The 27,930-nt window shown below is 40.0% G+C and overlaps 1 protein-coding gene across 1 annotated transcript; it reads right to left on the bottom strand.

Annotated features, from left to right (window-relative positions):
- Window positions 1-221: 221 nt before the first annotated feature.
- Window positions 222-27,559, bottom strand: sptbn4a (spectrin, beta, non-erythrocytic 4a). The gene is made up of 21 exons (XM_040151107.1): window positions 27,437-27,559; window positions 17,324-17,587; window positions 15,469-15,702; window positions 15,131-15,220; window positions 14,763-15,041; window positions 14,535-14,665; window positions 14,183-14,387; window positions 11,925-12,170; window positions 11,652-11,786; window positions 11,062-11,303; window positions 9,749-9,887; window positions 9,544-9,628; window positions 8,989-9,200; window positions 7,406-8,721; window positions 7,177-7,237; window positions 6,823-7,091; window positions 5,209-5,379; window positions 4,899-4,941; window positions 2,111-2,307; window positions 1,436-1,496; window positions 222-260 (listed from the first exon to the last, which is right to left on the bottom strand). Exons 1-21 carry the CDS (start codon window positions 27,557-27,559, stop codon window positions 222-224), a joined length of 4,542 nt encoding a protein of 1,513 aa, XP_040007041.1.
- Between the last annotated feature and the right edge of the window lie 371 nt (window positions 27,560-27,930).

Raw genomic sequence — 27,930 nt, 5'->3', positions numbered from 1 at the left:
TATATGTAAAAATAACTGACCTACACGACAAACAATAAGTGGACTAATGCCTGTTCATCTCTGTGATCACAGCATACTGTACTTAAGTTTAGGCGCCAGTAATTCCATTATCCAGCGGAGCATGGAAGTGCACTGCCCAGGCTAGTTGATTTTTTTCTTGTCGGTAAAACATAAATTTAGCACACCTCTCACAGACACACTGACGACTCAATCAGCCATTATTACAAGTTGTCATTGGGGCTGCGGGGCAACTCCTGAATCTGATATGAATAAATATAGGCATATAAAAATACAACAAGAATACCTACAGTATGTCCTGCTGCTCTTCCCTGGTAAAAGGTTTTTAATAGAACTAGATATTGGTGTACTTATATACACTATGATAGTTAATAGTGACTCCTAATTTGCATATTTTTCATTTAAATGTAATAAACATTAATATAGTTGAATGATGATTGTTCTTATTTGTGGATTAATACAAATGTTTTAATTTTACCCATTTCAGTTCAGAGTATTGTTTTATTAGGGCACAGGATTTATTGGTATACATACAAAGATAGATATATACAGTTCATGACTTGAATCATGACAGTTTTACATGTAACTTGCCTTTGGTGGAGAGATTCCAATCAGTTTGAACTTCAAATGAAAGACACAGGGTACAGAGAGGTTTAACGCTCAGTGAACTGCTTCTGATTTTTACAATTCTGGGCACCACAAACCCGGTGGTGATTGAACATTTCACAGCTGAAATCAGTACATTCTGAGGAAAATAAACTGCAGTGATACAGTACAAAGAGCAGAGGGGACATTTGGCTTAATTTATGTTACAGATCAAAGAGTAGTCAATACTCTGGTACATTATATCCCCCCTTGTTCTCATGCTTTACGGCGGATAGAGGACAACCCTACTTTGTCAAACTTACCTCTGGATTTTGAGAAGTGGCCCGTGATAGCAAAATACATTTTTCCCCCCACTCACATTTAATTATTGCAATTTCAGTGCTGCCCAACTTATTTAAAGCACAAAAAAATAAAGGCAAGTTTAACAGGTGCACTAACAGACTATTTCATGCAATGTTCTGATTTTTGTCATGTATACAAAGGCATTGTGTCACATAGGCTTAGTGTTAATTTGAGCATTGCCACTTAGAACAACACACCTTGGGTTAATGGATTAGAATCTGATGGAAAGCTCTTTTCTTGACATGGATTATTGTGGACAAATAATAATAATAACAATAATAATAACATTAATAATAATAATGACTGAAAATGTGTATTCATTGACACTGATGAAGTCAGGTGGGTAACACCAGCATTCCATTTTATTAACATGACTGAAAGCTGGCTCTGTATGGGATTCAATGTCATTATGATTAGTATACAGATGTGTCAAGATTCTAAGGTGCACACCTGCCTGCAGTAAGCTTACGTGGGAGTGACAAATCATAGAGTTGCAACTATTTCTTGTTTCCTTTTCCCTTTTTCTCTCTCTAACAAAGAGAAGAAATAAAAAAGTATATTGCTTCAAAAAACATTTTTTCTTTTTTAATATTGTGAAACATTTCATTCACCACTTCTCGGGTTTGTCTAGATAGACAGAGCATTACATAATCAGTCAAAGATGCATACAGAAGGATGCTGTGAATCCAAGAGATTAAACGATCAACGATGGGACATGACACTGACTAATTCCTGGGACCACTTGTTGGAGTCAGTCTATCTGTCTGTGGGTCTGTCTGTCTGTCTGTCTGGGCCAACCTCCTATCTACCAGCAGGTGGCACGATGCAAGCACTGATGTATTGCCTGGGTGAAGGGGAGGGGCTGAGAGATTAGTCTGTCACAGTTACAGTAGTCAGTCCAAGGGCCGTGGCCTCAGTGTGTACCAGCTCTGTGACTGAGGATCTGCAAAACCTGGCTGCACATGCTCTCCATCCATCCCTCCCACCCAACGCCCCCTATGCCTTTTGTCAGTGAGTAACATTAAAACACAAAAGGGCTCCTCATTTGCTTTTTCCAGACGTGCTGGAGCCCCCCGCCCCACCCTCCATCTTGTCAGGGATTTCTGATGTGTCTAACTTATCAGAGCCATCCCCTTTCTCTGACCTCTCTTTCTCAGACCTCTCTTCCCCTTCGGCAAGCTCGGACCTCTCTGACCTGGCGTCTGCGTCCCCCTCCGACCTCTCCTTCCTTTCCGAACGGTCAGGGTCCATGGATGAGGTGCCAGGCTTGTCCCACTTGGCCATGGCCTCGTGCTCAGCTATACAGATGGTGATATTTGAAGTCCAAGCCTTCAGGTCCTCCTACAGAAACCAACAAGAGACAGACAGCTTATATAAGGAGTCTCTTTCGTAGTCATTACATCTCTTTTGCACGTTTATCATATTGTGTTCTGAGATTTACACCATCTCGCCATTATAGGAATCATTTATCTGAGCCTACAACAGAGAAGAGCAGCTGAAACTGCACAAATTCCCCTTATTTGAACTGATTTCAGGTATCAGTTTAAAGAGGTGGGAAATGTTTCTAGTTCACAGAAATGACAACTGAATCTGACCTCAACATAGTGTTATACCTTTCCTTTATTGCATTGTCATTTGTGTTTTCAGGCTTCACCTCTCTCAGTGTCTTGGTTAATTTTTGTAGACCAGCCACACCAGTTACTAAGTGAGAGGATGCCAGACTTCACTGAAATCACCAGTGATGGAAGAAGTAGAAGGACCAGTACAACTATGAAAAATATTCCATTCTAAGTAAAATTCCTGCATTCAAAATCTTGCTAAAGTTAAGTTAGATGAGTCTTATCAGCAAAATGAACTTTAACTATCAAAAGTGTAGGTACTCACTCTGTAGTAAAATGTCCCCTGTTACTGATATACTATTATATATGACATTATTAGACTGTTAAACATGATGAATAAAAATCATTTTACTGTTGTATCTGGTCAAGGTGGAGCTAGTTTATCCACTTTAGATACTGTCAGCCAGTTTAGTCCAGTTGTTTTTCCCACTCAGGGGTCGGGGCCCTCCAAAGAGACACAAGATAAATCTGAGGGGTGGCGAAAAGATTAATGGGAGAGGAAAGAAAAAAACAAAAAACTAAGTTTTGATACACATCTACTTACTTTTTTTACTTTTGCGAAATCTTTCCTTTTTTGAGAAATATTGCATAATTTTACCTCTTTGGGCACTAAATGGTTTTTGAAATTGAACCATCTGAGAAGTTCGGAGGGAAATGTCATTGTGGTGGAACTTACTGACACCTGAAACTTGACAATGGGCCTTAACTTGTAACATATCACAAGCCAAAATGGTTGGGAAAACACTCGTTTAATCTTTATGTGTTGTATTCTAAAATTTTATCATATGCTTTTTTATGTAAGTCTTAATCTGAAAATTAATTTATATATCACTCAAATAAATTTAGTGCAGTAAAAAATACAATAGTTCCCCTGAAATGTAATGTAAAGTACAAGTACCTCAAAATTGTACTGAAGTACTTCTTGAGTAAATGCACTTGGTTGTTTTCTACTACTGAACATCATTTTTACCTCTTTCTAGTAAATGAAGTGCAAGACACATTTCAGAATTCCCTGAGTTATCTCCCACTGCCACAAGGGGCCACTAATATGTGGTGCAGCTTTAAAAAAAGATGGGACTAGGTTTTTTAAGCCGAATGAAAGGCATTAATAAGTCTCTTTAACACCTAAACACAGTAAAGTGCACAGATTCCATATAGTGATTGCATTGAGATAATTCCCTACAACATCAAGGAAAAAATAAATCTTGCCCTTGCAGTTGTCCTGATATCTGAAAATACTCACAGTCTTATATGTGTTCTGCTTATGTCTTGTGTTATTTTAGTAACCCAATAGAGAAATACAAAAAGAAAGGAAATTAAAAATAGACAAAGTGTTTCAATGTCTGACATTTATTTGCATAAGCTGATGATCAAAATGTGAAAACTGAACAAAACGTTTTCTGTTTATTTTTTTCATTTGAGTATTTTGGTGCAAGTGAAAGAAAATATTGATCAATTTTTCTGCACTTGGTAAACTCTAAATCTCTTAATTTTTTTCTGCATGCAGGATAAGTTTAGCAATATTTTTAGCAGTATATGTTTTTGTTGTTGTCAGCAAATGTCACAAAAGGACCAAAACCAACAATGTGTGTGTCCGTCTCTCAATGCTTTCTCACATCCATACCCTGTCTGTGGCGCTCAGCTCCAAGTTAATTTGTTCCTACTGAAGATTTGAATCTTTTAAAACCGCTGAGCCTAAAAAGAGGCTCAGTAATTTCCTAAGACAGCTGGTCACTGTAGTTTTCTGCAAACGTTACTCAAACAGGAGGAAATAATGCATTTCCTAGGGACCATTTTCAGCAGTGGATTAATACACATTTGGTGCATTGGTAAGTATTTCAGCAGGACGGTGTATGTGGGATATAGGAAAGACTAGCCACAGTGCCCATGTTCATCATAATAAAGGAAAATGTCACCCATTGCAACACTGTGTCTCACTGATATATTTTTTAATAGTTTTTGGGCAACAATTGATCCCGATGGCACAAGAATAGGATATAGATACATCAGGTTTTGGCTACACACACAATGCTTTTCAGTAGGATAGATTCATTATTGATTTTGGTCATTTCATGGAATTTGCTGACAGTACAAAAAGTACAGACTCACAAGACTTGTACTTTAACATTCCTGAATGCATGCACCTGAGGCAAAAAATAGGTGTATTCCTTAATGTGCAGACATCTCCTATTTGGTCTTAGAGGTGTAGTCTCTCTTGGTCCTCTTAAGTGGTGCAGAGAAGGTTTAAAGTAAGGAAGGTGGATTATTTCCTAATGTCTGCTTCTCTTGAAAAAGGCTTAAATAAATTCTTACCTCATCTTTTGCGTGGAACACAAAGTTGTTTCCATCGTTAATTCTGTTGGAAAGAAAATCAACAGGGACTTTTAGTTCCTCATATACTGTCCCTTATAACCACATGTCTAATGAATAATTTAACATGGCACTTGTTTAATTATCTGTGTTTTGGTTTTTCTCTCTTAAATCAGGAGAAATATGCTATAGGCTCTAATTTCTTATTTTAATTGTGAAAAAACATTACAATTGAAAATTACTATTAAAATCACAATTTATAATCACAATTTCTGCCTTTAAAATAAATTTGCAACAATAAAATAGTTCTTACTGAAGAATGAAAACATTTTTCTTCTTCTTGTATCCCATTGAAGGATCAAATGAGCAGTTACTAAGGTCAACGGGAGGCTCTCCATTGTACGTTGTGTTGTGGTTCCTAGCATCCTTGTAGAAGGTCAGCTTTCCCTCTTTCAGCACACAATAAACATTTACCCAGGACTTACTGTAAAATCAAAATGACACATTAGTAGATCTTAACAGATTAAGACTGTAACTTTGATAGAATAAGCTTTGATAGAAATAGATTTCTGGAGATATCTTTGCTTCTATCGGAACAAGTTGAAAGATGGACACACAACACCTAACAATTCAAAGAGACATCTCGTCTAAGATGCAAAAAACTGTATGGCACAGTCATCACAAAGGTATGACAGCAAACCAGATTTATGAATTATTTCATTTTGACGAAACCGACCAGTCGTTCAGTGCTGCCCCATTAGTTAGTGCTGTGGTGCCTGTCAACTCCCCGTTTTAGCACAGCGCATATGCAGTTTGCAATGATAACCATTGTACATCTACAACTTAAAATTAATTAAATTTTTGAAACAATGGGTCGTTGATTTCAGACAGTGGAAGACAAAAGCGGGCTTCTCAGTTCTAGCAGGCCCTGTCGATTTTTCCAGCTAGTGTCTCCGGCTAAGATTTTAATGTTGCCAGCTGACTCCTTTAAAACAATAATCTCGTCACAAGGGTCTTGAATATGCACTTGATAGCTATATACCTGACATTTTGCTAAAAGAGTAAGGCTAAAGCTACATGTTCCAGGCAAAAAGTCAACATCCTCACCAGTTGACGATCCATGTAGAAGACATGGAAATATAGAAACTGCAATGTTCCTGTATTACGGTGTAGCACTAGACACTCCTAGTATTATTAATAAGTAAGTATTATTTACTATTTAAGTCTGATAAGGAAAAATGTAAGATCAGACTGTTGTTTCTTGTCACATAACCCTGTTTGGATGCTTAGCTTATACTTTACTTGTGCACATTTTAACACAGTATGTTTTCACTTTTAAGGTTAGGAGAGAAGGCTTTTAGGGTGGGTAGAAATTGATGTATTTGACAAATGTAACACTACCTTGTTGCCTGGGGTTACTGGAGTGTTAACTTGCTCTGATCCAAGGAAAGAACTGCTAATGTTAGCAGAAACTCTGAAAGCAACCAGAGTCGACTTCCACACAGTGGGGAAATACTACTACACACACCTTTCTAACATAATGTAACCCCACAAACTACTCTAGGTAGTTCATGATGTGCTCCTTGGTCTTGGTAGTTAGTTAAGTAGTTACTTGCTTACATTTGCATCTCACATTAAAGCCAATAAAGATAGAGTTTGGTCCATCCCATATAATTTTGCTATTGTGTTTTGGTTTTGGAAAAGGTTTAAAAAGACACAACCGTCCAAACTCTTTAAATGCAGACTGTCACTCATATTAGAGTCCCTTGCACACCACTTCAGAGTGGGGAGAAATTCAAAGCTTCAGAGACCTGTTGTGCCTTACAATGCAAAGCTACAATTAGATAATCTCTGTTTTGAGGAGGGGTTTAGCTAACAGTCAGTTGTAAGCTATGTTTAATGTATGATTTGTCATTGATGGCTGTACCTGTTGGGGCTCCTCTGCTGAGCTTCTAGATCAGAGCTGGTAGCTTTTTTGCGGTAGAGGAAGCCTTCGTTATGGGCAGTGTGTGAAGGCGGCTGGGGTGTAGGTGGGGCTCCAGTTGCTGGGGCTGAGCGAGAACGTCGTGTCTCCTCAGGTTCTTTTGGACGGGGCCTCCTCCTTGGTTTTGGACGGTCTCGGGCTCGAGGACGTCCATCAAAACGAGTCACTGGTGCTGAGAGGCTGCTAGGAGGCCGATAAGGTTCTCCTCGTGCCTGAGACAGCAGAGAAAAGAATTAATGTGACAAAAGGACACAAAGAAAAATGAACATACAAAACACCGTATGTAAGCTAACTCACATGTGCTGCCTCTCTCTCTTGGACCTGTTCTACAATCTCTGCCATGGTAGATCTCTTCTCTCTGCAGTGACAACAAACTTAAGTCACCCAAACAGCAAACACAATCATTATGCGACCTTAAAAATCATTAGGATCACACTAGACAGTGCTGACTAGGCACTAACTGTAAAGCCAAATTTTGTAAAGATGATCTGAATTTCACTGTCACCAGCACAACTCATTCACATACCCTGAGCGTTTGTCAGAGCCCTCCTTAACGGAGCCCTCCAGGTCACTCGAGTCCTGTCTCTGCAGCCTCTGCTTACCGCTCCCCTCCTGTTCACTGGAAGACTGCCTCTCCAGGCGCCTCCGGTAGCGCTCCTGACGCACAATCATTGGGAGCTCGTTCAGCCTGGCCTGGATCTCCTGTTCGCTGGAGGTCTGTCTACCCAGCTTATACTCCCTCTCTCGCCTCAGATGGTCCATCTGAGGGTCAGAGCGGCTACCACGGGGATCCCTCTGGAGTCGCCCATGGAGGAGCTCCAGCCCAGACTCTGGCCCTATCATGTCTGCCATTGGGATGTCCCCGAACTGTTCCCGCTGTACTCTGCTGGCTTCTAGGAGGGGGTTTACGGCCTTGTGGATGTGGTTGATCCTGGGCTGCATGAAGTCAGCTTTTAGGTGCTGCCATGCATATGCCATTTTAGGGTCCATGATGCCACCACTCTGAGCTAGGTAACCAGAACTGCCCAGACTTCCACTGCTGTAATGATTTTGTGCCAGAAAGCCTGAGCTACCCAATCCCCCACTGCTCTGATAATTCTGTGCTAGGTATCCAGAACTCCCCATATTAGGCTGCTGTGCCAAATACCCAGAACTCCCTGTATTAGGCTGTTGTGCCAAATAACCTGAGCTCCCTAAATTAGGCTGTTGTCCCAAGTATCCAGGACTTCCAATATTTTGTGGTTGGGCCAAATATCCCGAACTGCCCATATTCTGTTGAGGGAGAAAGCCAGGGCTTCCCATACCTCCACTGCTTGGCTGCTGAGCTAGGTTACCCGAACTTCCTAATCTGCCACCGCCAAAATGGTTTTGCATACCACTCACACACCCAGCAGTCAGTCCAAAGTATCCGGAGTTTTCTACGCTGCCAAAAGTTTGATGGTTTATCCCAAGGTAAGTGGAAGTGTCTGCTCCACCACTCTGGGAGGTCAACGCTGAGAAACCGGAGTCACTTCCACCTCCGGCTGCCTGGTGGTTCATCCCAAGATATGAGGAGCTCACCAACTTCCCACTGCACTGCTGCTCCAGTCCGGTGTAGCCTGATCCATTTATAACCGGGTTGTAGCTGGCTAGTGATGAGGACAGTCTCTGGGTTGCAGGGGTGGCACCCAGTTCCAGACTAGTCTGTAAGGGTTTGGGTTCCATATGCGCCTGTACTGTCTGCCTCAAGAAAGATGAGGTAGCACTAGTTGAGGGAACGTTTGGAGTCAGACAAGATAATGGGAACATCCTTCGGCTGGAGAGTGGGGTTGTCTTTTTCTCCTCCTCTTTTTTCTTCTCAGACTGAAATAAAGAGTTTAAATAAATAATGGCACTACATAAACCCAATTACAACCAGAAATCAAAGACAGGATCGATCCAATAAGATGGAGGTATATCAAGTTATCAGGGGTATTTGCTGAAAGCAGTGTTTTATTGTTTTATTAACAATGCATGCACCCATGCCTGCTAAGCAAATACAACAAGTCAGGGTCACATATTTTTTACTTTAGCAGCATTAAATTGTGACTCCACCAAACTGATTAAACATTTATCTTCAGTCAAGCTTACTGCGGAAAGTTGGCGGAGGGAGCTGAAGCGTTCTTTCCAGGTTACTGCAGCCTTGCGGAAGGCCTCGTGGCGAAGGATGAGCTGCTCAGCCTCGTCTGTTTGGGCCTGGGCCTCTCCTCCTTCTGGTTCCTTGGAGGTGATCAGTGGCTCCTTGGCTTTCAGCCAGGCTTCTGCCTTTACCGTCTCCTGAGCAAACCGGAACTTTTCCTGCTCTGGAGGTTACAACAGACCGACAATAGGGTTATCATTTCAACCCATTTTAATGTATGCTCCAGTAGAAATCTGTTGTTTACTTGCTTGTGTGTATATTATGTTGATGCTTTGTGTGTTAGATCATGGCTTGGATGTTTATTTTATCATTGAATTCATGCTCAGACTGAGTGTGTAATGTTTGCGCAAACAAGAAGAACAATAAGATTCATACATAATTCATAATACATTAACTGCACATAACAGGGTGAAGTTGAAAAAGTGTTTGAGTCCATTCGACTTTTAGAATCGTGTTGTGTAAAGAGCTGCTTCTGCTCTGATCTAGACATTTAGTGAGTTACTCACTGCGCTGAAACTTTTCCTGGTGTTTGTCCCATTTTTCAACAAGGTCCCTCTGCTTAGACAGAAGGCTGTCCAACTTCTCTTGTATCTGTGGTGAAAGACAAATTGCAGTCATTACCACAACAACATACGGGTTATATATGGGTTTTATGAATTTTTTTGTGGCATGGTAGTAATTCATATGTATTGTACAGTTCGTTAACCTGACCTCCTCGGATGCAGGGTTGCCTGCAGCTATCAGGATCTTGCCGAGATCTGCACACTGCTGTATGGTCTTGCTGCGGCCATCTATTTTGGCCTTCAACTCTTGGTGTTGTTTCATCATCCCCTCCAGAGCCGTCAAATCCCTGTGAAAGGATAGATCAGGTTATTCAGATTAGATTAAGCAAAAAATACTTTTAGGGAACCCTTGCACTTGCAGAGTGGAAAATGTTAGCTGTATGTTTCACAATTATACCAGTTTACATACTGTACTGCAACAAAGGGCAGATTTGAACCAGGGGCATTATGGTTACATGATAGGTGTCTTACAACCACCAAAAAATTATATGACAAACATTTTGATGTTAAATTAATCATTTAAGTCATTTATTAAGAAGAGATGTAGAACATTCACTGGTTTCAGCTTCATGAGTGTGAGCATTTGTCAAGTCAAGTAATTTTTTTATATACACAAAATCACAAATCTGTTCATGCTTTCTGTTTCTGGACAAAATCAGCAATTTGAAGACATAATCTTGGACTGGTGGGGGGGGGGGAGTCTGTCATTTAATAGACTAAACATTTAATTGATTAAAAAATAAGCCACACAGACAGAAAATGGCAGGAAATACTGAAAAATGTCCATCACAATTTCCATATGTCCAGGGTAACTGGACATAAGGAGATGTCCAGTTAAGATGTCTTGTAGAGCAGCAAATCTCCACATCTAAGAAAGTGGAACTAGGCAATTTTGGCACTGAAACTATTAACCAATTATCAAAATATTTGCTGATTATTTTTCTGTGGATCAATTGATTTATTAATTGACATTTCAGATCTAAATGGAAAAAACTGTTACATGCAGCTTTATACAGTACATATACATATGTTTTGACCTTTACCAGTCCCATGATGATGTATGTTCATGTATTTGTTGATATATCGACATCTGCTAAAAGATTTCAAGCCAAGTTGGAAGTGTTGCAAGTTTATTGCACAGATAAACTGGGACAGATTACAAATAACGGCAATGATTACAGTGTAAATTTTATAGCCTTAAGCTACATCATATGAAAAATTGAATAAGAGAAGTCGTTTGAAATTAGGTCAAGGTGGAACGGCAGCTTGATTCGATACTACACAGTAATGAAATTCTGTCTACAGGGACTGCACAAGACCAGAGACTCTCAGTTTAATTGAACACTGAAACACAAAATGTGGCTATTAAACCTGGAACACATACTGTATACAATAGTTTTTTTTTTTTAACACAGAGGAGTAATAGTGCATAGCTGAGCAAGAATATGGTAGATGTTTTACCTGGGCTCATCCCATCGTATCTGGCCCATGATGCCTTCCATCCACATCAGGTTTTCACGCACCACTGAGAAGAACTGCACCTTGTCGGTTACTGAAGTGACCTGGACGCGACTGGCCTCACAAGAGCTCAGCAGCTCCTTCCACGCCTCCATCACTTCCTGCTCTTTGACCATGATGGCCTCAGCCTTCTCACCAGCATAGATGGTCCTCAGCTGGGCAGCGTTCTCCTGCAGCTGCCTCACCTGCGCCGAAACAGGATGAAGGGAGTTAGTGGTTTCATCACACTAGAGTCAATATAAGTACAGTCAGCATAGAGTCAGTGTGTACTTGTAGAAAATAAATTGAACCGAACTGACTTACTTTCAGTTTCTGACTATTGGTAAAACAAACTGAGCTATTTTAAATAGACACACAAACAAAAATTCTATATTTAAAAATAGTTATATAGCCAATGGGGCTGAGTCAGGGCCACTGATACAATTTTTTGTCAAAAATAAGTTTGGTGAGATTCACATCCATTCATCCTTGTCCTCATGAACAGCAAATACACTTTGTGATTAATGGGTTCAGACAGAGGTCATATCTCTTGCCTGTGCGACTAGCAGTTGAAGGGCATGCTCGAAGGAGTGCATTAGTCTCTGCAGGGTGGCTGGATTGGTGATGTTGGCTTGGCATGCCCTCACCTCTGGCAGCTGCTTCATCTTCCCTGCTATCTGAGCCAAGACCTACAACACAGGACAGCGTCATCATCAGGAGCGCTTTAAAATAGAAGGTGCAGTTCACGGTCAGACAGTCTACCTTTGAAACAGCGATGAAGAACATGCTACACCGAAGTCAGAGACTGATATTTGTTCTCACTGTACCTCTTTGCAGTCAGTGAAGAACTTGTGCAGCTGGTGCGATGCTGTCAGCATCTGTCTTCGGGTCTCCATCAGCTCCAGGAGGTCGGCCCATGACTCGTTCAGACCATCTTTCCACTCAGCGATGGTGGCAGCGTCCGAATGGCCGCAGTCAATCATCTCGTTCACCATTTTGTTCACCTGCTCCATGCGCTGCTGGCCAGTGTTGTTGGTTTCTGTGGCAAACTTTGTGAACCTCTCCTGAAGCACCTGAAACACATGAACTACACAACACTACAGGGACTGGACACAATAACATGAACAAATTCATTCTGATACAACAGCCCTGCAATAAATACTACCTTTTTGATGCTCATAATATTAACTATTTTTTGAGAGGGTGATTGGTGCTTTCCATTATGCTAATAATATTTCCTGCCATCCTTGTTATTCTGTCCAGCACATGCACTAGTAAACAACTATGGTCTGCCATTATCGAGGATTTTCCAATCCCATATGTGTCTTGGAGGAGATGAGGAGCTTGAGCAAGGAACCACAGACATTACTGCTTAAATACAAGAAGGTAGATTAGGCAAACTACCCACGGACACAATAATAGCACCAAGCCCGTAATCACTGCGGGGGGTCACACCCCCCCCAGTATATGAAAAATGGACATTTGCCCACCCCAAATTTTGTGATGATGCCTCCAAAAGCTAACAGAAAAAAAAATTTCCTCCCCTCAATAGTCAGCATTAAACTGACTGCAGAACACACTGAGTGTTCACTGAACTCCGCCTGCTTCATGTTGGTTTTCATGACAACCAGCAACAGTCAACTCCACAGCTTTGCACGTGGCTCGCAAGTTCGTGCAAAAGTTTTTGGCCATTCTGTATCCTCCATGTGTCATGCACAGTTTATCATTCACATGTCTACTAAACAGGTAAAACACAGTCTGTTTAAATCACAGCATCACTGATGCACATGTTAAATATAAACCATTGTGTTACCGCTCATATCGGTTATAGTCTGGAGGATGATGTGAGGTTCACTCAGTCACTTGTCTTTTGAAAACTAGGTCTGTCAGTAAACTGTGTGTCTGTGAACTGACCAGGTTATCACTGTGTTGCTGGTCAAAACACACCACTTTGTGTTCTGCATTTGTCTAAACATCCAACATGTAGCAGCTGATTGAAGAGTTAATACTGAAAATACAGAAAAATATACAGACTGTGAGTCAGGTGCATTTGGATTGAAATATGAGCTAGTACCGGCACAGCCTCATTAGTGCTTTATTTTACTGTGCTATGTATGTATATATATATATAGCTACACAGCTGCACAAATTCCTTCATCCACATGTGTCTTCCTAACATCCCACTCTTGTATCCCTGCTGGGAGGAACTAAGAGGCAAGGAAGAGAGTGAAAGAAGCGATTACCCACATTAGCCCAGTGTCAAGCACCCACTGTCAGAGAGGTGTTATTTTTTATGAAACACCTCTAGATATAATATTTTAATATGATTTTCATTTTATTATTATTGCTTTATTTTATTTTTTAAGCACTTCAAGTTCTTAATGTTATGCCTAACTCAAGCCAGGCATAAAACAAAACTTAAAAGTAATTTTTGGCATGGACAGGGGTAAACGGCAACCAATGTAAATTAAAGGGCCTATAAAATAAATCTTGCTTATTATTATCTTAGCATGAGGCTGAAAAACGAAATACTAGTTATATATTATCATCTTGAGATCAGATTAGAAGATGAAAGACCTAAAAAATACATATTAAAGACTGTAAATTTTCTTTATTTTCTTTAATTATATCTTTAAATAGACGAATAAACATCTCAGAATCAAAGTGATGCCTGGTCTCTACATAAAACTGATTTCTGTGGAGATTATTAAACTGAATTGTCTGAATTATTACAGTCTTACAGTGTAGTGGATTCTTAAGTCTACAGTGTTAAAATAATTGCTACATTCATTTAGATATGCATAACTGTATAACAATAATTAATTGTATAACATTACTGTAAATATGAAAGGTCTCTAATTATGTGTGAAGGCAAGCAACTTTTGTATGAAAATTAAAGTTATTTCTTTCAATTATTAAATTAAAAATGCAATTATAGTTGATGGTTTGAAAAATGTGATATTATAATAGTTATATGATCAAGGTTCATCTTGTTTGCTCATGAATTACTCAGATTTCAAAAGTTGAATATCTCTGTCCTGTGATTAGATTAGTGTAACAGCTAAAACCGTGTTGAGGGACTGACCGTGACATCCTCGAGGTCTTGGCCGAGCTCGGTGGAACTGGCCACTGCCTCACGCTCAGTGATCCACTTCTCTAACTCCTCAACCTCCTTGTTAAGCTGATAGAGCCAGTATTGCTGCTCCAGCTTGGTCTTCCTGTGCTCCACCATGTCCTTCAGAGACACATACAGCCGATCTATGTGGGACTGTTGCTTGGTGATCTGCTCACTGTTGAAAGTTTTACAGCAACCAACAAGGTCATTATTGACAACACTATCCTTCATATTACACAGTGGATAGAAAACGTAATCAAACATCTCCTGGGCTATGTGTTCTGCTTTGTGAGCGCATGTGTGAACGTGGGTCATGCCACACCTTTCTGGGTGTCCCAGTTCCAGCAGACGCTGGCATTGCTGAGATAACATGCCTACTGTCTCTGCATATGTTTCCACTGTTTGCTCCAAAGCCAGGTGGGCCTTCAGCAGCTGCAGAGTGCTTGACTCATCCTAAAAAATATCAGAATAATGTCAGGATGTTGCTGTCATATGTTCACTTAGGATTTACGCCATCAAATTTCCGTGTGAATATCAGGTCAGTCCTTACCGTGCCTTTTTCTTCACTGACAAGATGAAGCTTCTGACCTGACAGCCAGGATTCCACTTTAGCTGCCTCACTGTAGTACTGCTGGGCCTGCAGGGCAGCGTCCAGCATCAAAGACCTCCTCTCCGTCTCCAGCTGAAAAACCTCCCACAGCTGGCGCACATGCCCCGCCCCTTCACGTACAAACTCCACCTCAGGAGTCCTCAGCGAAGCGATAATCCCTGCCCGGTCCAGAACCTCCTCTACACGAGCCCGCCGACCTGTCAGCTCCCTCTGTAGTGTCTGAAGGACCAATCAGAGGTTAGTTCCCAGGCTTAGAGGTTAGGCCACATTTCAGCTGACGATGAGGAAACGTATTTTTTGACACTTACCTGGTTCTTTTTTACATGCTGCTGTACACTCTGGAGGTTGTTCCCATAATCCTTACAGGAGGCCAAGGGAAGCCTTTCCTGAATCCACAGCTATCAAGCAACCAAAGTCAGGTCGTTAGATTTTTCAGAATGTGTATGTAAGGATCTATCTACAGTATCCAACACGGAAGTCACATGATACATTTATTCTTCTAAATACTGAATCATAAAATACATGGACCATAACACCAATAATACCATATAACTTACTGATGTGCAAAAGGGAACTGGGTATATGTAAGAGGAAATATATGAATTGAAAGCATAGGGAACTCAGAGAAAAGAAGTGTGCCACTCACTATCTCATCCTCCAGGTCCTGGGCAACTTGGTGCATCTCTTTGGAAGCCAGCAGGATGCGGCGTCTCTCCTTCAAGGGCTCAATGAGGCGGACGATGCGCGTCTCCACCATGCCTGACTGCTCGCCGCCTTCCTTGTCACCTGCCATCAGCCCTCGCTGGGGTAAGCAGACCCCCTGCAAGCTTCCCAGCTCTCCCACATCCTTGTAAAAGTCCCCTATCTGAGACTCCATAGCCTGCACAGAGGGAAGAGGAAGGTCATGTTACAGGCATGGACAAACACGGCGCATCAGCTTTTTCCTATCAGAACATTTCAGGGTTATGTAATGGGCTGCCTCACTTGAAGGAAAAAAAAGCATATGGTGCATTTTTTAATGCCACTGAACCTCGTGTTTAAGAACATACCACAACAGTGGCCTTTGTGGACACATGTCAGAGCTGGGGAAAATTACATAAACTAAAATGAGCTGAACTGTACAGTCTGTCAAAAACATTAGTTACATGAGGGCTGATAAGAGACTTTCAGTAAAGGTGCTGTGGAGGGAGAAATAATATTGTTAGTTGAGTTAAATGTCAAAGGGTGGAGTCAGAAGAAGCAGAATTGTTTACTTATTTATTTTTTTGGCAAAACTGGAGCCCAGTGTTGAAATGTAACAGACTACATTTACTGAACTCAAATACAGTTTTGAGGTACTTGTACTTTACTTGAGTATTTTCATTTTATGCTATACACTACACAGAGTGAATATTGTACTTTTTACTCCACTATACATTTTTTTCACAGCTAGTTAGTTTTGAGATAAAGACTCTACATGGAAATAATGTAATCGATTTATAAATTATGAGGCTGTTATAGATTAACTACCCAACATTATTTACAGTTGATAAAACTAGCTCCACTCTGACAGCAATATAACTGTACATGTTAATACATGTTGATGCATCAGTAATAATATTCCAATAATTTATTGTACATGTGATACATTTAATGCTCTGAATGGAGCTATTTTGCAAAATGAGTACAGAGCTATTTTTGATACTTTAAGTACATGTTGCTGCTAAAATATATGCATTTTTGCTTAAGTAAAAATTTAAAGTTTAAATTTGTGAATGCATGACTTTTACTGGTAATGTAATGTAATGTTTTTGTACTCAGTTATCATTACTGTTAGTTAAATAAAACATCTCAGTACTACCAAGACTGCTGAAGCCCATTGAAAAATGTAATAGTGGCTAAAAATGCTAGCTAGTTCGTCTACCTTACCGTCCATATTCACAGAAATCACACTGGGTGAACCATACTTGGGGACGCTTGTTATCTACAAAAACATGATCGTTAGACATTAAGAAACAAAAAGCCATTTTTATTATTATTTTAAACCGGGCTTGTTCTTTACCATTCAAGATTGCTAACCTTCAAAAATGTCCAAAAACCTTTTTTCGAGGTTTAAGGGTCAAGGTTTAAAGGTGGCAAACTCTTGAGGCCGGCTGAAAGACTAGAGTGCAATTAAAGAATAATAATTAGAATAAGTACAAATAACAATTAGAAAAAGAAATACATGTATAACGAATACAATTACAAAAATTTTAAATTGTTAATATATGTAATAACATTATTACAATGCTAAAGTGGATACTTGTCTGGTGTGTAGTTGGGCTGTGCAATTTTTCCTGCAGATGCATGAGTGCAAAAACAGTTAAGAAGGGCAGTGCAAAGGATGACAATGTTCTAGACAAGGCAGACGATATACAGAGGTCAGACGACAACTAACTGGTCGTGGTGGAGCAGCTTTAAGTAAAAGGCTTCACAAATTCAAGTATCTTCTCGAAGCGACCCTGGAGAGCCTCGAGACTTGCCTGGAATTTCTGGAGCTGCTCATTGAAGGTGGGCAGATGGTGTGCCTGTTCCAGCTGAGGGGGTTGCTGCTCCAGGTGGGAGAGCTGGTTGTCGAGGTCCGAGTAGCTCTTCACCGCCGGCTCGGGCTTGTTGTTTTCAAAGAGCTGGCGGGCCTTGGCCTTGGTCGTCCTCTCCAGGTCGGACCAGCAGTCTCTGATCTCCTCCAGCTTCTGCTGAACGACTGAACGCAGCTCCGGCTTCTCCTGGATCAGCTCCTGACCTTCCTGGAGTTAGAAAGTTAGAGCTGTGAAAGACCAATTGTTAAACTGGCCTTTAAACCACTGAATAATACAGTTCAGACTGATCCAAATCATCAAATCAATTTACTTTAAGACTTTATGTGTTTTCTCACGTGTAAAACCTATCCTATTTAAAAATTACATCATATGTTGGACAGTCATTTCCTGGCTGAGTGATTTTTGTTGCTTCCCACTTGTACACTCCTATAATGTCAGCTCTTGCTTCAAGGGATGGTTCTTATGGGCTACGATGATTGTTGCCTCAGTTGGGACCAAACATTTGTGAACTGCACAACTGCTACACAGAACTGTCCACCACTGAAGATATAAAGCACAAATTAGGTTAGAAATTTATTTCTAAAATGAGATTCAGCCATTCTAAATCCAATTTCCCCTCTGGGATCAACAAAGTTTTTTTCTGATTTGATTTCTGATAAACAGCTCTATTACAAATCTCCTTACAGATATCTAAACACATCATGCTATTCTAAACCCTATTCAAATATATTGTATTTATTCCATTATTTTAGTTCAGGGCTGTGAGAGTAATATTATATGATGCTAGAAAGTGAGTGGCTAAATTCAGTTTTGTCCCCAAAATAGCTTGGGAAAACACAGCTCCATGCCAAGGCCTGGAGCCCCCTGCTTGCAGAGAGGCAGGTGTATGGAGCAAAGTTTGGCCTCGGGCTGACCTAAAAATCATGCATGGTAAGTATAATAAACCCCTGTTCTGTCCTTCTCCTGTGCTCCTCTGCTTCTCTTCCCTCCCCTAAATCTTGGGCTTTGTTCACGACTTGATCTGGAACAGGAGATGCGGAGAGATCAAAGCTTGTTGCATTTTCCTTTGTGTCAATGAAGCTCTTCCCTGAAATAGATTATTACCAGTCTCCTCCCATACCTAGACTAAGGCGAGTAGGAGGTGTTTTCCTATTATGACAAGATTTTGAATTTTTTGCATCTGGCTCACAAAAGCTAGTTTATAGCGCTGGCCTTCAAGCCTTAAAAACTCCTGATAATGTTGCAGATTTTTTTTCATGTTTTAAGAGACAAGCATTTATGCTCTGTTCTTTTACATTCTTCTAATATTTATGATACTGGATGATGCATTCATTATTTACTTAGCTTGTATTGTAATAACAACCGTGCACATGATGGATTTCATCTTCTAAATCCTGCTTCCCTCCTTTATCTTTTACAGAGAGCTGGACCTATATCCTATGGCTTTCATAATGCAGTGTTGCATTCCTCCTCTTGGCACAGGCTCACTGCTTAACTGCTGCTAGTGCTCACTCTCTCACATCCCTCTCTCTCACTTCTATCTTTCCTCAGCCTCGCTCTCCCTCTCATAATGCAGAGCCAGCAGAAAGCAGGTCTCTCTCTCTCTCTCTCTCTCTCTCCTCTCTCTTGGCTTCTCTGACACACAGATTGAAGCAGAGGGAGAAGGAAGAAATCGGAGAGGGGGTGGAGAGAGGAGAGGAGAAAGGCAGAGTAAAGGAAGAGGCGAAGCAAAAGGAGAAAGAATCAAAGGTTTGTGGAACAGGAAGGAGGCTGCGGGTGTGCTGGACTGTGCTACAGCCTGGGCACAGTTGGATCCAAAGGGCATCTGTGAAGTACATTTTCGAGGCAGTCATGGCTGACATAGTGTGATATTTTAATGGCTACCACATATGAATCATGATATGATGGCAGCATTGTCTTGCCAAATTCTGTCGGCTTTCTTGTAATGCTGATGCAGCATGGTGAAACAGTGGATGGTATTAAAGAGCTTGTTTTATACAACTGACACAAATAATAATGTATTCATACCTACTGTATACATAAAAATAACACTGTGAAACTTGTGCTATTAACTGTATGACACTTCAGATAATGGTGGTGAATCCAAAAAAACCAAAAAAAAAACCCACCTGAACTCTGAGCAGACATCCAAATTCAAATTTGGCTAATCGAAAGAGCCATAATGCTGTGAATATCACTACATGATATTTTGATGTCATTTTGACCTTTCAGCCCAACCCACTATGCAACACTAACCTCACCATCTACTACAGTAACACCACACTAGCGAACCTTCAACTTTTGCTACAAGCAGCCTCTATTTACAATTCAGGATTTTTCTCTCTTAAGATAAACAACTTTCTGCTGTAATGTAGACTAAAAAGCACTCAGGAACTTTGATTACTTTGTCTGTCTTTTGACAAGAATTTGCTTTGAATTAGGATGTAACTAAACTGATTCCACTATTAAAAGGCATATGCTAAATAGCGTGAACATTACAATTGTATGAGAGAATTTCATAAACATCTCAGCTCATATGTAGTTTTTGAGAAAGCTTTGGCCTGTCCTTTATTTTTCTACTGTGATTTTGAAAAACCATTTACTGATCAGTGAAGCATGCATGGCATGCAATGCCGGTAGCATATTTCTTTTTGAAAGTACCATTGCCATCAGACAGAAATGTATTATCCTTTAAAGCAATTGTTTTAGTATTGTGACATTTTGTTATAAGTCATACTTTTAAACTCAGGCTCCTAAAATAGCAGAATTGTGATTTATCTAGTCTACATCATGGGACTGTGATAGGCTGTGAGAACTGTTCTAACAAGATAATTTTGAGTACGGCATAATAATCTGGAGAAAAATAACAGACAAACACAAAAATGCGGGTTGGGATAAAAATTCAAAAGAAAAAGATCAGGATGCATCACAAATGAAAGAAACAAACGAACAAAAAACACAATAAGCTAATAAAGTAAGTAAATAACACGTTATATGAATATGAAAAGCAACATCTGGTAAGTGGCAGTGTTGGAAAATCATCCAAGTCACTAAAACAAGTAAGTAACAGGGTTATTTTTAATACTCAAGTCTGGAACCCATGGACATCACCAAATGCTGAGCTTCCTCCTTTCAGATGCTTAGCCAGGCCTTTACTGCAGCTGCCTTCAGTGGCTGCTTGTTATTGGGTCTTTCTGCCCTCAGTTTTGTCTTCAGTAAGTGAAAAACATGCTCCATTGGGTTGAAGTCAGGTGACCAACTTGGCCATTGAAGAATATTCCATTTCTTTGCCTTGAGAAGCTCTTGTTTTGCTTTCGCAGTATGTTTTGGGTCATTATCCATCTATACTTTGAAGCATTGTCCTATCAATTTTGCAGCATTTGGCTGAATCTGAGCAGACAGAATAGCCCTTTACACTTCAGAGTTCATCCTGCTACTTCTATCAGCAGGCACATCATCAATAAACACCAGTGACCCAGTTCCCCTGGCACCCGTACAGGCCCATGCCATAGCACTGCCTCCACCATGTGTGACAGATGATGTGGTTGCTTTGGTTCATGAGCTGTTCCTTTCTCTCTATATACTCTTCTTTTCCATCATTCTGATACAAGTTAATCTTGGTTTCATCTGTCCAAAGAATCTTCTTCCAGAACTGGGCAGGCTTTTTTTAGATGTTTTCTGGAAAGGCTAATCCGGCCTTTCTGTTCTTGAGTGTTACCAGTGGTTTGCACCTTGTGGTAAACCCTCTGTATTTACATCCATGAAGGAATCTCTTTAATTTTTGTTCCCGACCTGGCTAGTTGTTGTGAAGGGTTTTTTCTTCACCAAGGAAAGGATTCTGTGATTATCTACTTTAGTTGTTTTCTGTGGTCTTCTAGGCCTTTTGGTGTTGCTGAAAGTCTACACTTCAATCACAATGGCTTCATTTCAAATCCATTGTGGTGGTGTACAGAGGTAAAATTACAAAAACTGTGTCACCGTCCAAATACTTACGACCTAACTGTACGTGTAACAGAATGCCCCAATTAAAAGCAAGTGGAGTTAGCTTTTACCATACTGAAAACATTTTCACTGACTCTTGCTAACACGTCATTACACTAAGGAAAAAGGAACTTCAGATGAAATGTCTTTTGTCCATTATTTCAATTTATTCACTTCATTGACCAGGTTTATAGCATCATGATGCAAGTTACTGAGATAACTAATGCACAGTTATTTAAGAAATTGTCCAACCAGGACACTGTTTCGTTATTCCAAATCTCACATGCAGCAGCCAAATGGACACTGAGGAGCTAGTTAAAAGGTTAAAATATAGTAGTACTTCACAATGCCGAGATACCAATATTGTCAAAGTTGGCTAACAACATTACTAAAATCCTATAGTAGATGTGACCTAATTAATTATGCCATTAATTATTTGATGGCAAAGTTGGCTTTTAAACAAGCTGACACATATGATCATGTAGTAATCATACAGTTGCAGCATATGAGGTTATTAGCTACCCTCATACTCGAACAACATGTACAGTTTTGATAGATAATGAATTTAACAATCCATTATCAATGGATCCACAATATACTGTACCTGTATTACTCTCTCATTGAGTATTAAGTATTGCTATATGCTTGATCCTGGATCAATTAAATGTTCAGAGAACTAGCATGAACCTTTAGCAATCATGTATCAGCACTGTTAAAACATCCAAACTACCCTGAAATCATATATTTGTTCTTGGTTAATTCATAGGAACTTCAGGAAGTCTTGATATTGCATATTGGATGGTACAAAATTAAAATAGCAGAATTTTTTTTTTTTCAAAAAGCTAAAACTTAATTCTTACATACAGCTACAGTAAACAGTCTTCTTAAACTGCACCTACTCTGTGTATTATAATCCTTGTTGTTCAGTGTTGGAATTTCTACAATGTAAAATGTGTGAAGTTAAATCTTACTTTCATGAGAGAATAGATGAAAATAGTTGAGAAAATTATGAAATTGTGAAACTGATTCAATGCTGTGACAATGTCAAGTTTTAGCAACATCTCTCCTTAATGTGTTAAAGGATAAGACAGGCAATATTCTGTAGTTTTTTTTTTATTTTAAACTAATCTCATGGGTGAAGTGTCCTTTCATTAATATTAACACAGGAATCCCATGTAAACCATTCTGCTAAATACTCACCAGACCATCAAATTAGTTAATCCACCACTGAAATTAATCCACAACAAATGAATAGTAACTATTTAAACCTGTTTGAGTAACATTTGTTAAAAACTGCAGCACCCAGATCTTACAGGAAATTACTTTGGCCTTAAAAAAATTAAAGTATACTGTACTACATCTAGAATCTACTTGATGTTAAAGATGGGCTTGGAGCTGAGTAGGTAGGGATGTCAAAGTGTAGGCTTTTTTTCACAGCAGACACTTGTCATTGTAGGAAATGCATAGATGTCACTGATAACATGAACAATGACTCTGTTCTGTTCAGGAGCCCCAGTAAACCATGAAACTGTGACCATTGGCCAACATGAACAATAGCAGAACAATAACAGAAATCCTGAAACTGAAGCAGCTAAATAACAGCCATCATTAACCTTGTCCTTTACATATGTGCTTTTCCTACTGTGACATGTCAAAATGCCGGCCATGAAAATGGTCTATTGAGAGATGGACTAACGCATTCTTAGTATTAGTCTATTAGGATTTCTTGTTTGATCATGGAATTTATTGACAATTAGTCAAATATAGAGTAATGTCAGCCAAACATAAACTGTAAAATATGCTGAATGTATGTACTGAAGTGAAGCCATCATCCCTTGTTGATTTCCTTTACTAAAGTCCAGGCAATCGCATACAAAGGAGGAGGTTGAAGGTACAGAGTAAAAGATTATTTAATCTGGAATGTTTGAAAGGGCCAAAAATAGAAATTCATGTTGATCCTAGATCACTGTTAAATGTATTAGGTCCAAGCCCTAGTAAGACAAAGGTGAACAACTGATGATTGGTGACTAGTGTCCATATTTAAGCATGTAAGCAGCGTGGGTCCATTAGTTTGTCACTGATCTATGTGCTCAAACTAAACAGTCCCATAGTTTGTCTGTGTGTTTACAAATCATTGACCCCTGAGCCTGTGTGTGCCCTGGCACAAGGTCAGCTGTGTCCTCTCACTGTAACAGAGAAGCACCCACAGATCCTCCAAGTACACAAGCCGGCCTGGAGCTGTGCACCTGGCTTCATGTGCTGAGTAGGTACTGAGAGAGAACAGAGGTAAGAGGCCGAGGCGGGAACCCTTCCAAAAGGACGCAGAGTTCTCCAATCACGGCAGGACGCAACGTCATCTTTTCTCTCTGTCTCTCAGGTAACGACAGGGAGAACGGTGGGGGTAGATTAAGTAATGTTAGCAGGGCTGTGAAAACACGAGGGTCTCTGTAACTGTGTGTATGGGGCTACGTACATAGGAACTTCAGGAAATCATGCCAGACAGCACAGGAGCAGCCATCTTCTGCACTCAGTGTCAATCCTTTCAGCTTATTTCTCTGGTATTTGGCATGAAAGGTTATACAAATATGCTGATGATTCAGAAGTAAAGCAGTATCCTGTTTCAGTCCATTTTCATTTTAAGCTGAAATGTCATTCTAGGTAGAGGGCCTCTTCAAGGGTTCTCTGAGTAGAGGAACACGATTGGCAACATTAAATATATTCTTTTACATTTTGGACACTTGAAATATTGACATTTTGCTGTTCACATCTATTAAAGGCAACTGGTTATGGGTTACATGGTCTCTTGGTGGCCTAGTGGTATAAGACACATACCAAATACCTTTAATATCAGTTGTTTGATTCTGGTCCAGAACCTTTGGTGCATGTTGCAACCTCTCCATTTCCCTATTCTTCCTGTCTGTATATCAGCTGTAAACTGATAACTATCCAATAAAGGCAAAATACCAAAAAATGAACTATGGGTTACACTGCACTTAAACATGTCCAGCCAGGTCTTTGTTACTCTCTCACTACTGAACATCCCGGACGGGTAATAATACATTATTTGTTGTTAAAAAACAACAACAACAAACACAACAAAATAATCCGTTTCCTGTAGCGCAGTGGCAAATGAAGTTACTGTAAAAATCAATACAGTTGCTAATTTAGTTTCATAAAAAAATGTTCGAGATGGTGAAAGGATTTTAAATATACCCAGTCATATATACTTCACAGTGTATATCTCAGAGAATGGTGGTCTGTAATTCATTTGCTGAGCAGACACCAACACATATGCACGTAGTGTCTACAACTACAGTAAAACATGTTGCTTTTCACTATTTGTGTCCAACTCCTCTTGAATGGTTGTCTATCCAAGCAAATGTATTACATTTCACCTGTGTTAGAGAAAATAAGTTGACAACGGGCCTTCCGAGTTTGCTGTTAATTCATAAAATAATGCCATTGTTCCACTTGAACTCTACCATCTGATTTTCCTCTTTGGCTGGCAAGCATTATCATTTTTGCTAATATCACTACGCTTCCATTTATAATTCTTCAAATACAATTTTTCTTTTCTCAACATCAAACTAAACAGACAACATTCATGAACTGAGGGCCATCTAAAAACCAAAAAACTATACCTAATGCACAACAGACATATTAGACGTAGGGCTACCGCTAACAGTTGTCATTATTGATTATTCCGCCAATTATTTTCTTGATTATTTGATTAGCTGCTTTCTCAATAAAATGTCAGATAGCAGTGATAAATGCCCATCACAATTTCCTAAAGCCCAAGGTGCAGCTTCATATTGCTTGCTTTTTTGTAACCAGCAGTCCAAAACCCAAAGATATTCAGCAAGATAAGCAGCAAATCCTCAAATTTGAAAAGCTGGAACAAGGGAATATTTGGAGTTCTGCTTTAAAAATGACTTATATAGCAACCAACCAAAATGAAAAAATTAGGGTCAGTAATGTTTTTTGTATTGTTTAAACTACAGCTGTCACCCAGTATCTTGTAAACTGGATTCTGAACTTACTAAAACAAATTGGCATTATTGTTTAATTTGAAATAAGTGAAACATTAATGTCAGAGCAAGTATCACAATGCACTCATAATGAATTCCAAACCAGTGTCTGTTTGGCAATACTAAATCTTTTACAGTTCCCTTTGAGCTTTGTTGCTACTGTATATTTGATTATTAACAGCTAGAGCTAGTAGTAGCTAAGAGAGAAAGAAAAAAAAGTCATCTACTTAAAGCACAAACCTATCTGCACACACTGATTGGTATGCAACAGAGTCATATCAGGAGTAATCTTTTAGCTCTTTTGCATCGTGACTGAACTAAATCGAGGTGTCTGCTGGCTCAATGGGAGGGTCTAGACTAGAGCATGATAAGCCTTAAAATACATTTCACACATGGACAACTAAGATGGCTCATGAATCTTTTTTCATTAGGTAGTAGGGCTTGTCTTCAATGTTATGGTAATAATATCTTACACAGCTATCTTATGAATAGTTAATAATACTGTATGTACAACAAAAGTAATGTGTTTAAATCTATACACTCTAATGAATTCCTTAATGTATTCAATAAAAATGAATAATTAAAACACAAAGAAATGTCAACAAAACCTCTCAGGATATTTATCAGAAATGTAAATACATTTTAGCAAGGTCAAGGATAAATGTCAGCAACGCTGAAATTAAAGGAGTAGTACAGACATAGATGTATAAAATGTGTCTGTGAGGCATTTGTGATATATTTTAGTCACAGTTTTTGCCATAACGAGACATATAGAGGATTGATAGGAGCCACTCAATTGCTACTAGGTTAAGTAAGAAAACTAAATATCATATAATCTAAATAAGAATACACTTTATACAATAAATCCTAATGCACTAATAGACTTTGCCCTGGTGCAGCTTTTGGTTAGTGAATCAAGGAATAAGTAATGATTAATAATGATTCAAATTTTTATAAAAATGGAGGAATTCTAGGGTTCTAGCTGCAAAAAAGGTTTCTGCCTGACATTTAGCTAATGTTCTTATGATGCTTGGGGGCTGAATTCAAAAGAGCACTTCCTGGTTTAACCACATAACAGATTTTTTTCAAGATATCCTCAATCTGAATCAATTATTATACATCATTACCCATTTACAGTGCAAACCTCCAGTCAGCAATTCTGTTTAAAAAGTTTAACAGCTTAGGTATCAAAGGATGTTACACTGGGCTGAGCATAACAGATAAAATATGGTTTATACGAACTTCACTCAACCAAGTGCTAAATAGATCTCATGTATGTCCTCGTCATCAGCAGCCTGACATGTGACTGAGCTGGAAATCACATATTTCTGCAAAACAGAAGCAGTTATATTTGTGACTTAAACCGGCCGAATGCAAGGTGCCATTAGCGGAATTTGAGTCCTTTTGACTATTTTACATCTCAAGAGACCAGAGCTTCACTGAGGCAGAGGGCATGGAGAACATTCTGTGTGAATGGGATGTTGCTCTGTCAGGGCAGCAAAGCATGATGGGAATGCAGGGCAAAAAAGCAAACCTGAGAATGTTTTCCTGATGTGAACAGACTTAATGTCAGCTGTGTGTTCCCTGCAGTTCCCCTTTGTAAATAAAGGAAATGAGAGGAACGTGCATTCTCTGTATGTTAGGCCTTCACTGCTGCAAAGGTTTATGTGTCCTCTATATAATTCCCTGTAACCTCCATGGCTGAGCAATGAAACTCAGAGGATCTATTCTCAGTGCAAAAAGACCAAAGAGCCACAGGGATCCCACCACCTGTCAACCTGAAAACAACACAGCCACCATAACAATATAACCTTGAGAATGTAATTCAGGATGTCCCCAAGCAAAGTGATGAAATGAAAACTGAGTGATGACATCTCTCTCACTTTCACGTATTCCATTTCACCGCCACCACACCCACAATCCACACTCTTTCTCAGTCATGTGCTCTCTTTGGCATGGTACATTCCCCCAAACTCACCAGCTCTGCCTATCTGTCCTCCCCATCTGACCCTCCCTCCATCGTCAAGCCCTGGTCCCCTCCACTCACCTGTTCTATCTTGGCCAGCCATTCTTTATTGCGGGCCAGTTCTGCCATAAAGGCCTGGTGCTTCAGCCACTTCCTGTGTAGCTTTTGAGCCTCGTCCCGCGCCGTGTCTCGGGCCATAAGCATCTTCTCTTCCACCCGCTGTCCCAATCACTCAGCTAGGGGAGACAAAAATAGCCACCATCAGGAGCCCAATGCTCGAGCCAGCCCTTCTTCCCCCCTTTCCCACAGGATGTCCTGCCTGCCTCCTCTACGCAAGAGCTGCCTGCTCTGCTCTGAAGGGCCCTGGGTACCTGTGCTGTCACCACCCTCCCCAACCCCCACCAGACACCCTTTTCTGGAAAAAAAAAATCAAGATAAGCACCTCAGCAGCAGTGGTAGCAAAGGAAGCATTCAAGTCCTTCTGTCGGGTCGCCTCTGGGTCCTCATGCCCTACCGCTTCATGGGTCTTGCGGTCCTGATGCTGCAGTGCCTGCTAGCCAGTCTCAGAGAAGGCA

Source organism: Xiphias gladius, chromosome 17, assembly GCF_016859285.1.
Source record: "Xiphias gladius isolate SHS-SW01 ecotype Sanya breed wild chromosome 17, ASM1685928v1, whole genome shotgun sequence".
NCBI lineage: Eukaryota > Metazoa > Chordata > Actinopteri > Istiophoriformes > Xiphiidae > Xiphias > Xiphias gladius.
This window is presented reverse-complemented; position numbering and strand designations above follow the sequence as displayed.

Coding starts and splice junctions, on each gene's coding strand:
- sptbn4a (XM_040151107.1), bottom strand. CDS start 27,559: ATGCTTATGGCCCGAGACACGGCGCGGGACGAGGCTCAAAAGCTACAC. Junction 11,787..11,924: donor TCTTCACTGACTGCAAAGAG/GTACAGTGAGAA, acceptor CCTGTGTTGTAG/GTCTTGGCTCAGATAGCAGG. Junction 1,497..2,110: donor GAGAGGTCTGAGAAAGAGAG/GTCAGAGAAAGG, acceptor TCTCTTTGTTAG/AGAGAGAAAAAGGGAAAAGG.